Source organism: Corvus hawaiiensis, chromosome 4 (assembly GCF_020740725.1).
Source record: "Corvus hawaiiensis isolate bCorHaw1 chromosome 4, bCorHaw1.pri.cur, whole genome shotgun sequence".
In the NCBI taxonomy this organism is placed as follows: Eukaryota; Metazoa; Chordata; class Aves; order Passeriformes; family Corvidae; genus Corvus; species Corvus hawaiiensis.
In genome coordinates this window covers 31,958,689-31,974,453 of record NC_063216.1, presented here as the reverse complement: position 1 = coordinate 31,974,453, position 15,765 = coordinate 31,958,689, and the positions used below count along the sequence as shown (strand labels likewise).

The 15,765-nt window shown below is 43.8% G+C and overlaps 1 protein-coding gene across 1 annotated transcript; it reads right to left on the bottom strand.

Moving 5' to 3' along the window:
* Positions 1-14,824, bottom strand: STRA8 (stimulated by retinoic acid 8). The gene is made up of 8 exons (XM_048302193.1): positions 14,623-14,824; positions 12,831-12,906; positions 11,314-11,398; positions 10,762-10,914; positions 7,566-7,848; positions 6,186-6,262; positions 4,385-4,496; positions 1-827 (listed from the first exon to the last, which is right to left on the bottom strand). Exons 1-8 carry the CDS (start codon positions 14,728-14,730, stop codon positions 753-755), a joined length of 969 nt encoding a protein of 322 aa, XP_048158150.1. The 5' UTR covers positions 14,731-14,824; the 3' UTR covers positions 1-752.
* Between the last annotated feature and the right edge of the window lie 941 nt (positions 14,825-15,765).

Here is a 15,765-nt window from a genome sequence, read left to right as displayed (position 1 = left end):
CAAGTCTGCAGAGAGCCTTTAATGATAACTCAGAGATGTGAAGGACTTTATTCAATTTCACAGCACTTTTAATTCCAAGACACTATCTGAGCATCTCTACTCATCCAAGAATTAGATGTGGAAGAAGAGCACAGGGCTGATCACTTGGCTTTACACACTTCACAAAAGTAAATAATCCAAAGTGTATTATTGTGCCTGCACTTTTCTGGGTGACTGGGGAGTGGGTGCTCACTGCTGCTGTCCTCATAAAGAGATCGAAGAGCCTCATCCCACTCTCTGTGAGGAAATCTCTCTTTCCTTGTCAGCCCAAGATGAAAAATTGCACCAGAAAAGTAATCACTGCCAGGAGGTGATTTTTGCAGGTTGCAGTTTGAGACCTGCATCCTATGGGAGTATGCAGACTGCCACTGATCTGGCCTCCCGGCTGCTCTTCCCACAGCTTATGCTAGGCAAGGTCACTTAACTGTACATGCCCCAGTTTCTCTGTGAAGTGAGGCTAAACATTAAATAGCAATGGGTAAAAACATTTATTAATAAATATCTAAGACCTTTGAAACCTTTAAAAAGTATAAATTACTCAACTGATATATCAAGAAGTACTAATGAGGGAAGGAGAAGTCAATGGTAACAAACCAGTTCAACACAGTGTCTCCACACTCTGCTTAGAGAGGTAGCTCGCTGAAAGAGGTGAAGCTTCCTCATGTGCCCGGTGTACCTGGCAGTGCTTGGCAAAACATTAGTGGAGATACTGTTTAGAAATCTTCATCATCGAAGGTCTCAGTGCACCGCAGCATCACGGTCTCATGATCATAGTGAAGATCTTCTTCCTGAAAGCCCCCCCAAAGTCAAGCAGGATTAAAAAACAGAGGAGTTCATTGAATTTCAAATACGCAGTGAGTTGGTCAAGAGCTGATGTGCCAGCAAATGCACCATGAGCCCTCCCTCCTCTCTGAATCAACCACCAGCATTTGGTAAGTGCCTGAGGTGCCTGATGAAGAATGGCTCAAATTTTCTGCCAGTTTCCTTCTAAAACCACATGGCTCCACCCTGTGTCTATTTACATCATCTAGACAGATGTAACTGACTGTGGTAGCAAGGATGTCACAAAACAGGCTATGAAGGTATGAGAGCTTCCTTGAGGCCTTAACTTCTACCAACTTCAGGCTTTGTTCCACTTTTAGCAATAGAAGGAAACGGTCTTCTCTTTCACCAGTTTAGAGAGAGTAAGTGGCTCTTGAGAAATCCAAGTTTAGAAGGTGAAAGTGTTCGTGCCTGCAGTCCATCTAGTCCACCTTCCGCATTGATGCAAGACTCTTCAGTGAAATACTGCTTTTAAAAATAGGTGCTGTTTAAAAATGTATAGCTTAAGGAGCACTAAATACCACTTGCTTGTTAAGTGACTCATCTAAAATCCATGATTTCAAAAGAAAGTGTGCCTTTGAAGACACAAAGGTGCTCAGCACTATTTAGGAAAAAAACCTCATTGAGTTTCATTGAGGTAAAAACTTTGGATCTCAGTCTAAATGAATCCTTTACTGCCTTTGCTGCTAAGCTTCTCTTATGATGTGACCTTAAGACAACAGCTCTTGAAAAATTACAAGATTGCTTAACTAATGTCATGCTCAGAAATATTTCTTTATCAGGTACCATAGAAGCATGCTCCTGTTCTCATTTTGGGGTCACTGCCTTTTTAAGAGCTCTCCCTTTCCTTGTCCAAATCATTTCTCCCCTCCTCTTGCGTGAGTTTTTCTGAAGCTTTTTATTCCAGTGAGGGGCATGCCATTGGCAGCCTTGAGAGCCAGGGCAGCGGCTCAAGAGGAGCTGTGCTCAGTAGCTCTGTGACTATGAAACAGGGACCATCCACAATCCAACAGCAGTAGTTGCAGTTTGTACCTGGACAGTTAACCAGAAATGACAGAACATGGCACTGGCATGAATGACCAGCAATGAAATCCATCACCTCATCAGCTCTGCAGATGAAAGGAAAGGAGACCATGGGCTGCCTTTTGTATTTCAGTCAGGTGCACATCACACGACTTACCTTGGTACTTACTGTACTTGCTGCCCACCTCTGTATCTTCTACAAGGTGTGTGCACAGTGTCCTGGGACACTGCTTTATCCTTGGGATAATTATCCCAACACTTCCCAAACTCCTGTGCTAGCATAGCACCAGCACAGGTACCACGTCAAGGGAAGGGGAATGGTCTGCAGAGGTTCAGTCATACCCATAAGGTAAGCAGGACGGGTTCCTTTCCCTGTCAAGTCCAGGAGTCTCTGATGCTCTGAGCAGCCCAATTTCTGGGGTAAGGTGAGTAGCCTATACTGATCTCTCTGCTGCTGCCTGAGTTGGTGTGTTTCAAGCTAGCTGGAACATCTTCTATCCCTGCTCTGCAACCACTTTCATAACTGTCTCAATCTGTTTGCTTTGAGATGGATCCGAATTTCTGCTCTCAAAACAAAAAATATCTTGTCAGTCATATTTTCTTTTGGCTTTTTTTTTGCCTCTTGGCAGCACTGTCTAGATGTGCAGTACTGCACTCTAAATCAAAACAGATTGTGACCTTCACATTATCTAGCCTGGGTGATTTCTGCTCAAACTCCCTTTTTATTGTCTTATCACAGACAACTAAAAGTTCCTGTGTAAAACAAATGTGTGCAGCTTTTTATTTCCTTTTGGATCCACACAGTACACTCAACTGCCAATTTGCAGTACTTTGGGTTCTTTTGCTGCTTTTCTTCCCATCACTGTCATTCTCCTAGTCTTGTTTTAAATGTGCCTCTTTAAAGCTTGAGAGAGACACTACCTCTTCCCATACCACCTCATCTGGGAGCTGGGAGATGGACTTGGGCTCACATATAACGAGGCAGCCCCAAGCAGAAGGACAAGATGAGACCATGCCAGGCCTGACACTCACAAAAGAAATTTAAAACCAGAAAATGCTATATCTTGCCTAAAGATTTTCTTTCTTTTCTAGGCCTGCTCAGTTCATGGTCATTTACATAAACACAAGAAGAGCTCCGCTCTTACATAGAACATAGCTATTCACAGACCAAAGGGCTGTGTAGATCAGTGCCTGGTCTCTGACAACAGTCAGCAGGTGAAGTTTAGAAAAAAGTGCAAGAATTGGGCACACAGTGTGCTCAGTTTTACAATAAATGCTCCTACATTATAGCAAACTGTGCTGTGAGGTCCTCCTGTACTGGAAAATGAATCTGGACCTTCAGATTTAGTAATTGCCCATGGATTGATGACCCTGGAGTTTAAATATGGTAATTTGTACATGCAAATATCTTTAATACGTTGTTTTTTCATTTTATTTAGTGCTTTCTAGTTCTTCTGGTGTTAGACACAATGAGTAATCATTCTGTGTACCAAATCCACACCATGTAGGAATAAAATGGTCTTGCAGTACCCCTCAGTCTTTTTTTTAGAAAAGTCCTACTCTTAACAGTTTCTATTTAATGCCTTTGCCTGTGCTTGCTGCCATTCTCTGCACCTCCTTTAGTGCTATCTCCAAGATGGGGGAGCCAAATGGCATGCAGCAGTTTCTATGTGATAGATTCAGACAGTGGTGCAACACTAGTTTCTGCTTTGTTTTCTGTCACAACTACCCCTCGCCACAAACCTATTTTCCTTCAAAGGAGCATCTGTTCAAGTACTAGAGACAGGTGGGAGCTAGGAGCTAGGCAATAGAAACCAGCAAACCAGTGGCTGCTGTGGAGGTACCACTGACTGAACCAAACCTCTGCCTGAGGGGTATCTCCCTTTCTGTTCTTCACCCACAGGCAAGCTCTGAGCCACCTCCTTGGCAGGGAGATAAGAAGGGGAGGACAAACAATGCAAGCACAAAGACTTCTGGCTCAGCAAACTTGCAACAGTAGGCTGAGGTTAAGAGGAAGCTCAGGACCTTTTCATCAGCTCTTTCAAGAACACGAGTATCCTGCTTCTAGGGCCTGCCAGTGGAGGGCTCAGGGCAGGGAACCTGGCACCCAGACAAGCAGAAGGTGGTTCTACTGAGCTCAGAATGAAGCAGCTGGGGGTTGATGGAGAACTGGAAAGTGAGCTTTACCTGCTCAGAGGAGATCACTCAAGCTTTTCCACAAGGAACTTTCATGCAAAGGATAATAATAAAAAAAATTTTAAATTCCTTACGTCATTTGCCATTTTGAATAATATTCAAAGCAGTATTCACTCAGTTTGCCTCTTACAAAGGCAATCCTACTGGCATTTTGGAATGACACATCTGAAATTATGAACCCCAAGTTCTTATTTGTAATCATTCTGGACAATATGGTCAGAAGCATTGAATACAAAAATCCCTTTCTGACATTGCTCCTGAAATACACTGCTCCTTCTTTAAGGAATCCTTTGGCAAGGCTTACCTGGCAAAACTGTGTATTAGCAAAGAAGAGGTGCTTTAGGAAGTCAGTGACCTGCAGATAGAGTCTCTGGTGATCCTCTGGATTTTCAGAAGTGCAGCTTGCAAATGCTGAACTGAAAATGGAATCAGATACTGTATTTAATTTCCTGTTCCCTTCTCCTTACTTTCTCTCCTCCATATTTTACTTATAAATTTATAAAAAATTCAAATTGTTTTCGAGATGGTTCTGATAATAAAGAAAACAGCCAAGCAAGACCGGGAGGAGTGGTGATGGATGTATTGATGAGATACTGTTTGCCAAGTGCAAGGCAGATGTATAAGAACAGAGAAAAGAAATACAAGCAACTGGTGTCACAACAAGGAGATCCACTGATACATGACAGCTACAGTAACACTGTTTTGGGGAAAAGTAAATATCCATTAAAACAGACAGCTGCAATGGTTATTTGGGAGTGTGTTTGGTAGGGTTGTTCAGAGGAACAGCTTTGACTTCTTCTGTAAAGTTTTTGAGTGAGTGCAGTAACCTGTGTTCATGTAATGACATGTTAGCTGTAACTGGCAGGTTTGTTCTCAGGTAACTGTGGCACAAAAATAAGCTTTTCATTCTGGACCTCACCTCTGCATTCTTCCTGGGATTTTACAAAGTTCTGCCATCACACCTCTGTCCAGAATTACAAGGTGCAGAACAATAGGCAAGAAGAGAAAACAATAAATGTTGACTACTGAAATACTAAACTGATTTGGGACCTAAAACAGACTGTAAAGATTATTGTAATACTCTGCAGTATTAAGAAATACTTAATCTTATTTTAAAAGCAAATGGAAATTATGACCTCATAAATACTATTTAATAAATAAATATTTGTTAAGCTTTTTCATCCATTCAAGTATATTCTGATCAACAGCCAAAACAACCTTATTTTAATTCATTCTCTTCTGAAAGTGCAACCTGGAATGGTGGCAAAAGAAAGAGAGTCACATTAAAGATTACTCTAAATGTTGAAAAGTAAGTAGAAAGTGGGATTAAAACTCCACAGATTAAAAACACTACTTGCAAAGAGAAACAATCCTAACAAAGACTAAGTAGAAAGAATACATAAAAGAGAAATCATAATGTGATTTTCCTCTTGAGGAAAACAACCCTTTTTGTTCTTTGGTCTACTGGGAAAAATCAAAGGCAGTGCCAGCTTTGTATTTGACATGTTCTCTTCCAGGTAACTCATCTGAACTGAAGAGGAAAGAGGTGTTATTTAACAGGTCCTGTGTTTCTTTGGTATTACTGTTCAGGTCAACCACACTTTACCCTGATCGCCTCCACGTGACTGAATTAGAGTACTTGAAAAAGACAAGGGAGAAAATGTTGACAAATTATCATTTCTGTCTCATTAAATGAGAGTACAGTTTATGATTAGCTGATTCATCCATGGAATGCCTCTTGGTCCTCACAGGCCTGGTAAGTGACAGAGAGAAAAGGAAAATATTATGAGTATTGTAAATTGAAAAGACAGAAAGCTGTGCAGAGTAGCCAAGAAAATCAGAAGGACCCCAGTTATCCTGAAGTGATGGGCTGCTCTTAATAAGTGATTCTTACTGATTCTGCTGTAAATGACCATTAGTAATTTCACTTTTACACCTGAAAAGGAAGTATTATTGTGAGCACAGTTGCTGGAGGCTGCTACTCTGACCATTTATTAAAAAAGAGAGCTGGACTATTGTCTTACTCCACAGAGTACTTGCCGTGGAGTACTGAAGTGAGCTATTAACGTACTGTGTCTGCCAAAAGGGGGCAGTTTGTAATTTACCTCTGGCTGGATGTGCCCTGAGTCTTGCTTCTGTCGAGGAAACCAGCAGCAACATCAAACGCATCTTCAAACATCACCTAGCAGAGAAATCACTTCAGATGTCAGCATATCCAGCCACCTAAAAGTTTTACCCACAGCATAACTTTTAATAATGAAGTCTTTAAAAGCATGATACTCTTTCTTTACATTTAACAGGTATGTTTGCAGCTAGAATAAACCAAGAGGTTTTGTGGAGACAGGAATAATGTGGAATAACTGTATTTCATGGCTGGGAACACAAGGTCAGTCCACTCCCTTAAGCCTGTGTTTCAACCTCTAGGAATTAGGCTTCACATTACATTTCCCAGAAAATCAGTAAAACCCACAAATTGTGTCGGTGCTTTAGAGACTTGACTGTGGACTGCTGCTTATGGCTGGAGGTCTCAGCTGTACCAGCCAGTTTCTCCAAATTCCAGTTTACAAAGGAGTTTGGATGCTCCTTGTGCCAGACCACTAAACTCATTAGTTCACTCTGCCATAATGCAGTTCACACACTTTCTGTGCCAGAAAAGTAGCGTACGTGGAACATTCCCATGACATTTCCTAAGGTGACGAGCAGTATGAGCTGTGTCCTGTGACCCAAAAAGAACTTGTCAATGCAATTTACTTATATGCTAAAGGTAAACATCTGTCCCTTTCTTGCAGCTAATGAAATTACACATACCTCTTCGAGCAGCTAGTTCCTTCAGCAATCAGTGCTCCAGGAACCATTTATAGAGTTGGCTGTTCTTTAATCAATCTCTTATTAATAAATGCCCTGGTCTATTCAGTCACTGACTTCTGCTCTGCAGAAGTGCATGGTACAGGCAGTCATTGGCCCTGTACCACTGGGACTGGTCTAAAAATACTTTCTCTTTGCTACCAAGTGCTTTGATGAAAAAACCCCACCCAACCCAAAACACAGCAGGCTTTGGCAAACTAGGTATCCCTTCTGGATTTAGATCATCTGTGCTCTTTGGAGAGTTTGCAGAGCACAGTAACTGTATAATTCTTGTTCTTGCTTCCTGTCCCTGGAGCAAGGTACGAGCAAATTTAACTGTAACTTGGCACAGAAACTCCACAAGTCAGTGGAGACCAGCAGGATTACTACACTGCACTACTGCAGCTTGCTAGGTATCTTCTCCTATCTTACTATCTTACCTTGCTAGGTATCTTACCAAGATAAATTTTGCTGCAGACATTTACTCAAAGACTGCTTATTGTCTCCATGTATACATTCATGTGGTCTTGGGAAAGCTTAGTTACAACAACCCTATGTTTGCAATTAAAAGCTGCAGAGCCAATTGGCTTCTGAAGGCTTGGAGTTTCAGAGGCAGACTATGAATGTTGCTGAGCACTTACTTCCTCTGGCGTGGAGACTGAGGAACCACTGGCTTCCTCACTGTTACCTCCGCTGTCCCTCACACTACCTTCAGTGCAAGCAGGCTCTGGGCAAACAGCCTTGGGATCCATGAAGAAATCTCTCTGGCTACAGTACTGCAAGATGCTGTCCCTGCTCTCTTCAGAAAGCTCTTGCCAGAAATGGGAAATAGCTGTGGAGACCTCAGGAAGAGGCACCTCTCCAGTGCAAACAATTCCATGCTCTATCAGCAGGTCCACTGTGTGCTTATAAAAATACAGGTATCTGGAAGGAAAGCAAAGGAAAGGAAAGGGAGCATCTCTTAAGAGCAGGCTATAAGGCAGCCATCTACTGAAAATCAGCGGGACACTGGGGAGTGGCTCTGATCCATAACTACTTCACTGACTCTGCCTCCAAGACTTCATACAATTACTGAGTGATGCCCAACACTGCTGAAGATTTCACCTGAAATCAGGCTCCAGCTTCAGCCTCAGCCTCAGCAGGACTGCCTCACAACAGAAGCTCCAGGCACTGCAGGTTGTACTGGTCGCACAGGCAAACCTCATACTGGAATTTAATAATTTTTCAGTTACTTGCCTCTGTATCCTGAGCCTTTTGCACTGTAAGTCCCTTTTTATACATCTACTGGCATTGCACTACGCTTTAAAGCCCTGGCTGAGGTCATATCCTGATGCACAAGGTGCTATACATGCAGACAGAAGGACACTACCCTAGGTCTGGATGCTCTGACTTAAGCACGGATGCTCAATTTCCTCCATTTTACATCTAAGGAAACACATCCCTAGGACTGACTTCTATGCAGTCTGTAGTGAAACTGGTGGTGGAACATAGGGCTCATAATTTCAACCCAGTGGCTAAATCTCAGAACAAACCTGCTTCTTCTGCTAGCACTGTGTGGCACAGTGAATCAAGGATAATAATGTCTACTTCAGAAAGCAGCACTGAAGGTTATTTTACATTAATTAAATGCTTAGAGAGTCTCAGATGAAAATAAAAAGATCAAAGGAGTACAAAGCAAGAGTTCTATAAACAGCAGTCATTGGTACTATGTTTGGGCTCAAAATGATTCCTTGGAAGATGTCCCAGATGAGCACATTTCCTGATTAACTGAACAATATTGCATGAGAAAGCAACTCAAAAGAGTTCGTTCTTTTCTTTTTTATTTGTAAATATTTGTTCCAGCAAACCAATATTGAAAATATAATTTTGTAGGCAAGCATAAATCTGTTTAAACCCCAGTTTCCACACTCAGGAGTATTTTCCACCACTGCTGGAGACAAAATACCAGAAGGGGAATAAGTGTTCTCATGTAAGGTACTGCACTCACTAAGGTTTCTGTATGTCCAGCTCCAAACAAAGGACCTGGAATTTCTCAAGCAGAACATGAATCACCATTAGACTGCTCTGCTAAAGAAATTAAGCTTGAAGCACGACTCAAATATTTCCTTCCCAGATGGAAGGAGGCAACCACATTTTGCACTGGGCAGAGTACTCTGAAGTCCTACCAATGTAGCTCCTGCTGCTGGACATGGGAAAAAAACCCAGTCAGTAGAAGCTCAAAGCATTTCTGATGCTTCCCAAATCATGTGATTAAATGATCATTAAAAGGCTGTTGCTTTCTTTGCTGAAGAGTCCCTTTCGTTTTATGCCTGTTATAAAAGGTAATTTTTTGACAAGAATTAGCTATAAACCAAATGCAATCGGCCCTAGGACTATAGGGTAAGTGCCAGAGTCTACACAGTACAGGCCCTGGTCTGCCTCGTCAGTAAAGAACGTGAAAGTCAGGTGTTTATGGCTCCGTCGTGCACTCTTTGATGAAGCAGATTTTTCTAATCCTGAAAATCTTGGTTCAGCACATTTCAAGGTCTTCTAAACGATACCTTAACTACAGCCACCTCCAATTCTAACGGGAGCAAAAGCAGGAGCAGGCGTGGGAAGCTGGTGCCATCTGCTGGTCCAGCTGCACTCTCTTTTTGAGGAAAAACCCGATGATCCAAGGCGTTTTTAGAAATACACAGCAGTTCAAAGCAAAAGAGAAGAAGGAACTGCAGAAGTTTTTGGCTACAGCGGTGATGCCATGGAAGAGGATGCCAGCTGCAGCTCTGGATTCTCCTGCACTGCGTGTTCTTAATTCTGGAATGGTTAGGGTGAAATGGACTGCTTGATGGTACAAAATAGATTACATATGCATCTATTTCTCATATCTTTACAATCAAACAGTCGTTTATCCTGTTGGAAATGCAGGATAGAACCTCTAATTACCTCCTAGTGTTGTCTGACAGGAAGGGGAAGAACATGGGAATATAATGTACTCAGTTTTAAGGTATCAGTAACTGAAAAAACCCAGTAATTTTACCATTACGACTTCTAACTAAAATACATGGACAACTGACATGAGAATGGTGGTCTTTGACTGTTAGGTCCTGCATCAGGCATTTAGGAGCTTAAAGGGTTTACAGATTCACACCCACTAGCTCTAAGCGTAACACACGTGCAAGTGTTTAGGTTCCCCTCCTCCCCAGTGTTGCAGACATGTTTGCATTGTTGCAGTATGCCTTCTGGTATCTTCCAGACAACCTCTATTCTGCAGCCCAGAGGCTGAGGACTACAAGCTCTTCCTTGGTTGAATCCAGCCTTACCCTACTCTGATCCCAAGCTGCCAGGAGCTAAGGGTCTGTTTCTGGAAGGGGCAGCTCCTCATAACAATGCCATTAGAGGAAGGATGAGCATCACTGTGGGGAAAAGAATGTGCCTAACTCTGGTTCCTGCACCTCCCTGGAACACATACAGTTAGACACCTGACAAGTTCATCTGGTGCAGCAATTCTTACCCTCCTAAAATCTAGCCCCATTGCAGGGATACAGTGGTAAAGCATGGCAACACAGAGACTGACACACTTGAAAGAAATTTTCTTCTTTTTCTTAAGGGGTGAAAAATCCTCAGGGATCTACCAAGGCCTGAAAAGCTGGGGACTGCTACAACACTGAGAGCTCATTCATGTGCAAGCTGTGGGGGCTTAGGAAGTGATCAGCTTCATCACCAGTAGGGCCAAAGCTGCTGGCACAAGGCTTCTGCAAGGCAGGTGCAGGCTCCAGCAGGACTGCATGGACAGCAGTGCCTGGATGCAGTGATTATGCAAACAAGTTAAAAACCTGAGGCTATGTGGGGTGCACCTACCGTTCAAATTCCATTAGATCTGGGGATAAAGTGTCTGAAAACTGGATCAATTCTGGCTTCCCATATTCTTCCGGTGTTTGTTTTTCACATTCTTGAAGCAAATACCAGATGGCAGAGTCACTTTCACTCACATCTTCTGAGGCTGATGTAGTGCTGGAAAGAACACAAGGGAAAAAAGCCACATGAACAACTTCTTAACTGGATTAATAAGGCCCTTGTCATGGTCACTCCAAAGCCCAGAGCCATTCTTCCCAAGCCAGCTTTTTCCTCCTTCTTTTGCTCTGCAGGCAATGAGAAATCCTTGCCAGAGATCAGCTACATAGAAGGGAAAGAAAATACAAGCACTGACTGGAAACGAGACCAACAACATGCTTAGAATGTTTGTGCACTCAATGGGATTACAGCAGTCCAGGTGAAACCTCTTTCTCCTCTCCTCATGATGAAAAACCTCTGCTTGGAAATACAGTAGCAATGACAAAGAAGTTCAGAGATGCTGGGATGGAAGCAAGTGCAAAGTATTATCATCTTTTATTGACTGGTATAAGCCCTTACCTGGAACTGCCGAACTGCCTCCTGACATACTCCTCCCTGACTTCCTCCAAGCTGGATGGGCTCCCATCCTCCAGACTGCAGCTCGCTGTTGTCAGCAGAAAGGTTACTGTCACATCAATGGCACTTTTGGCTTCTCTCTCACCCTCAGCCCCAACCAAGCAGAATACTGCCAACAACTGGTTCTTCACAAGCCAGAGCTTGTCATTAGGCAAAAATGATGTGAAAGAAGGAACATTTGTCTCTTCTACAATGTAACTAGCACTACTGGGAGTTTATGAACACTGAGGAACTTAGAATCAATGCCTTCTTTCTAAAATTGATTTGACAGAACTGATGGTGAAAACAACCAGCAAATCAAAGTCTGGGCATGCACTAGTCAATGCAGTATTTTTTGGTTACCTTATAATGAATAAATTGCAAGTAAAAAACCTTGACATCCAACCTGTGATTCACAAGCAGTATGAATTTTGCATATATGCAAGTACATACAAGGGGAAGCTTGCCTCAAACTCCCCTCAGCAAGCCTCACTGCTTGTTATCCCTTCAGTTTTGCTGTCAAACTATTCTTTCTACCTGTGACTCACTTTTATGGGTTATCCAAGGATGTGGGTTCAGATGAGGTTGTTCATTTTAAGCACTGAGACTTCTAATAGATGCAAATTACTGGAGGTGCAAGTCACATGAATAGCCATTTTTTTTCTAGCTGACAGGAATTTGGACACTTGAAGGGACAAAAAAATATGTCCAAAGCCTCTATCCTGTCAGCCCCTAGTTCTGCCTGCTGCCAGCGGAGGCAGCGGCCAGCAGCACTACACAGAAGGCACGTTGTTGGGGGCGTGAAGCCCCGCAGCAGGAGCTGCCACCCGTGCCGACGGTACCTGCTGACCAGTGTGACCGAGGTGTCACAGGCTGTAACAGAGCAGGGCGTGCCAGCTGAAAGAAAACAAAACTGTAGCATCTCTCTTAACCATTTATATCAGAGTACACTCTTTACCAGAGGCTTCCATTTCCTACCCTAGGAAATCCTTCTAGCTAACACCCCAGTGTGCTGTTGGGCAGTGTAAGCTCTCGCAGGGCTGGGTGCTGGTGACAGCTGTGACTCACACTGTGCCATACGGCTGTGGCCAGAGGAGCACACAGCTCCTGCAGGCTCCGAGTGGGAGCCTAAGGATCCAGCCTGGGCACCCATGCCAAGCCCCACACCTGCCAGGGTGAAGCTGCCAAGGGGACTCAGCTCAAACAGCCTTCTGCCATGGGACAGCAGGAATTGCTTGTTTCCTTCCTTCACCTAGACTGGGGAAGGGGCAGGAAAGACTGAGAGTCAGAGGGGCATTTCTGAGACACAGTGCTTAGTGGGTTGGCAGACTTTTCACCATCCCTTGCTTTTTGCTACAACTAAAGCCACAGTTGGCTGCAACGCTTTAATGGGCTCAGCTGTGTACAGCTGTCTCTATTTAACAAATACATAAAAACCAAGTCCGGGCTCTTTGTCCAAGCAAATACTTGCATACAGTTACCTTTCATCTTCAGCAAAGAACACAAGGTTTGCTCCAGCTTCTGGATAGATGTCTTAGCCTTACGCAAAACTTGATACTAAACATAAGAAGAAAACAGAACTGATTGTTCTCTGCTCTAACTAGATTCATGTTTTAACATGCCTTCGTTGCTTTCTGCATTTTTCCTTCATGTTTACCTTCCGTAATTTCCATGTCTCTGTGAAAACAACTGTGTTGTTTCACTAGCTACCCTTATACATATGAAAAGGGGAAAGAATTAATAGGAGAGTAACTTCAATATAGAATATAAATATTTGGGTATACATTATGCAATACATACACAAACACCCAGTCACACAGACATTTGCTACTTAACTCTGATCTTTTTTCATCAGCAAATGGTCTTGTTTGGATCGTTCTCTTCTTGGAGCATGTCCAGAAATACCATGCTGTGAAGTCTTGTTGGATGCCTACCAACTTAAGGCATAAGATTTTACTAATGATTTCCCATGAGACTTTTGCTAGGAGAAGCCTTTGCCATGTCCTGCATTGCTCTAACCCGGATTACAGCAGTGTAGAACATGGCAAAGGCTTCTCCTAGCAAAAGTCTGGATTAACAGGATTAACTTCAGTGCTGCACATCATTCCTTCATCATCTATACCAAGCACAACTGAAAACATACAGCTAAAGCATTTAAACATACATATCTCCAAAATATTTCAAGACTTATTTGCATGGTGAGACCATCCATGTCTACACTGCAGAGCTTTCATGCTGGATATTTTAGCCAGGCACCAAGTGCTAGGATTACAAGCAACCCTTCTGTATTTAGGCTTTTTAAGATATTAAATTTCCTTTGCCCCCTAGAGTCACGCAAGGGGCACATGACACTATGAAAAAGCAATTTCAAGAACTGGCATGTGAACACAGTCCCCTTAGACCAGGCAAAGGAAGTAGTTGTTTAGTCTTGGCTTCTGAGATCATGCTGACTTCAGGTTAACTTGTATCTTGCTAGAACATGGCAAACTGAACTCTTACCTCAACCTGCACGAGCGCTAAGGGACTCAGTAGGCACAAGCTACATGTAGTGGTATTTAGCATATTCAGGAGACAATTCCTGTCCTAAACAATCATTACCCCCTCTATTTTACAAACTGGAAAACTGAAGGTAACCAATGTAACTAAACAAATCAGTGGAAGAATTGAGAAAATACTCCTGATGTTTACTCCTCTGCCTCAAGCATGGCAATTTCAGTCTTTTCAGTAGTATTTTAAGTAAATTTCATCTTCATAAACAATTTTGCTTAAATAGTTTCTTCCTTTAGTAGAGACCAAGAAACAGTACTGGTGCTTCTTTTTTTCCTGAACTTATTTTTCCAGTGTCTTGAAGACAAAGTGCACCTCCTAAAGCTGATTGAATTACTCCTTTCCCTCTAGCTCCTTCTGACCCTAAACTCACTGTTCTGATTTCAGAACAAAATGCTGTGACATCAGCTTCCTCATGGGATCCCTTGGTTTGTTTCCAAAATACTATAAAAGAAAATTCAATGCTATAAAAGTGCTGCAAAAAGCCCATAAGAAAAGTACAGATAAGGCACATGACAAACCCATGACCCAGAAACTACAAACTGGACAACTCCCTTACGCTGAGTTGGCAGCTTCAAAGGGAAAGGTGCATAGAGTGAAATTACACACATACTGGCACCCATAAAGACACCGTGATCCTCCTCAGAGATTGAACCTAAAGCTGGTTAAATTGGAACATACTCAGGTATTACAGCGATGCATAGAGAAATAGTCACTGTTCCGCACCTTTGAGGCACAGTTGTCTGACTGGGATAAAACTCTTCCCCGCAAGCTGCTGAAGAGTCTTGCCAGAGGAACCCAGTGGTGTGCCTGTGGCAAGTGCTGCTTTGCCATGCAGTATTCTACCTCTTGCAGGCGTGGCAGGGGATTGAGACTCACTTTGGCATGTGTCTTCCTTAGACTAGTCTCCAGCTGTGTCTGTTGAAAGCTGCAAGGCAACATTTATTTACACTGAATAAATACGTAAGTGAAGAGAAAGAAATCTTACAGCCCATATAGTGGACAGACAAAAAGAAAAAAACTGGCTGACTGACAAGAGTTTATCTTTCTGTAGAAAATCATGGAGTTTGAAATATTCTCTTTCCCTGAGAGATACCTGCCTGTTAAGTACTTACTGAAACCTAATTCACCACTAAAAATTAACAGCAACCCAGCTGAAGCCAGCCTCCTGTCTCCCGCACCCTTCCCTACAATGATTTGATGTTTCATTTCCATGGAATATCCAGGGCTCGGCTTCACAAAGCACTCCTCTGCTCCCACCGATGTTGCTAAAGGACAAGCTTCTTTACAACACTGATTTTTTTTTTTTTTATCCCAATAAACTGTGACATTGATGTGGGCAACGATACCAGACATACACTTGCACGAGAGGGCCAGATCCAGGCCCAGCCGGGCCTGCTGCAGCTGCCCCGCCGGCCTGACACAGCCTGAGGCGCCCGCCTGGAAAGCCCTTCCCGGCCTTTCACTGGATTAACGCCCACTGCGCCGCTACCGACCGCAAGCACAGCCTAGAGGTAAGAGTGCCCGCCCCCGCTGCTCCTTCTGAGGTCGGGAGGGACAGGCCGGCCGGGGGAAGCCCGTGAGGGGCCGCGCCGGGAGCCGCTGGGATCGCTCGCTCGGTCTGTCTGTCAATCCGGCCGCGCCGCCCGGACCCCGCCCCGGACCCCGCCCCGGCCGCCGCCGCGCCCCCGCCGCCCGCGCCAAGCAACACGAGCCGCACGTGGCGAGGGCCAATCGGCACGCAGCCGGCGCCCGGCGCTGGCCAATCAGAAGGCGGGAAAAACGCGGGCTGGTCAGGCCAGCGCGTGGGGCGGGGGGCAGGGAAGAGGGGGCGGGCAAGGCACGCTGGGAGCTGAAGTCCTCCCGGCG

Excerpts from the sequence above, each read along its gene's own strand:
- STRA8 (XM_048302193.1), bottom strand. The coding sequence starts at position 14,730 with ATGGCAAAGCAGCACTTGCCACAGGCACACCACTGGGTTCCTCTGGCA. Across the intron at positions 12,907-14,622 it reads CAGACAACTGTGCCTCAAAG|TATCAAGTTTTGCGTAAGGC; the intron begins GTGCGGAACAGT and ends TCTTATGTTTAG. Across the intron at positions 828-4,384 it reads CTAATACACAGTTTTGCCAG|GAAGAAGATCTTCACTATGA; the intron begins GTAAGCCTTGCC and ends GGGGGCTTTCAG.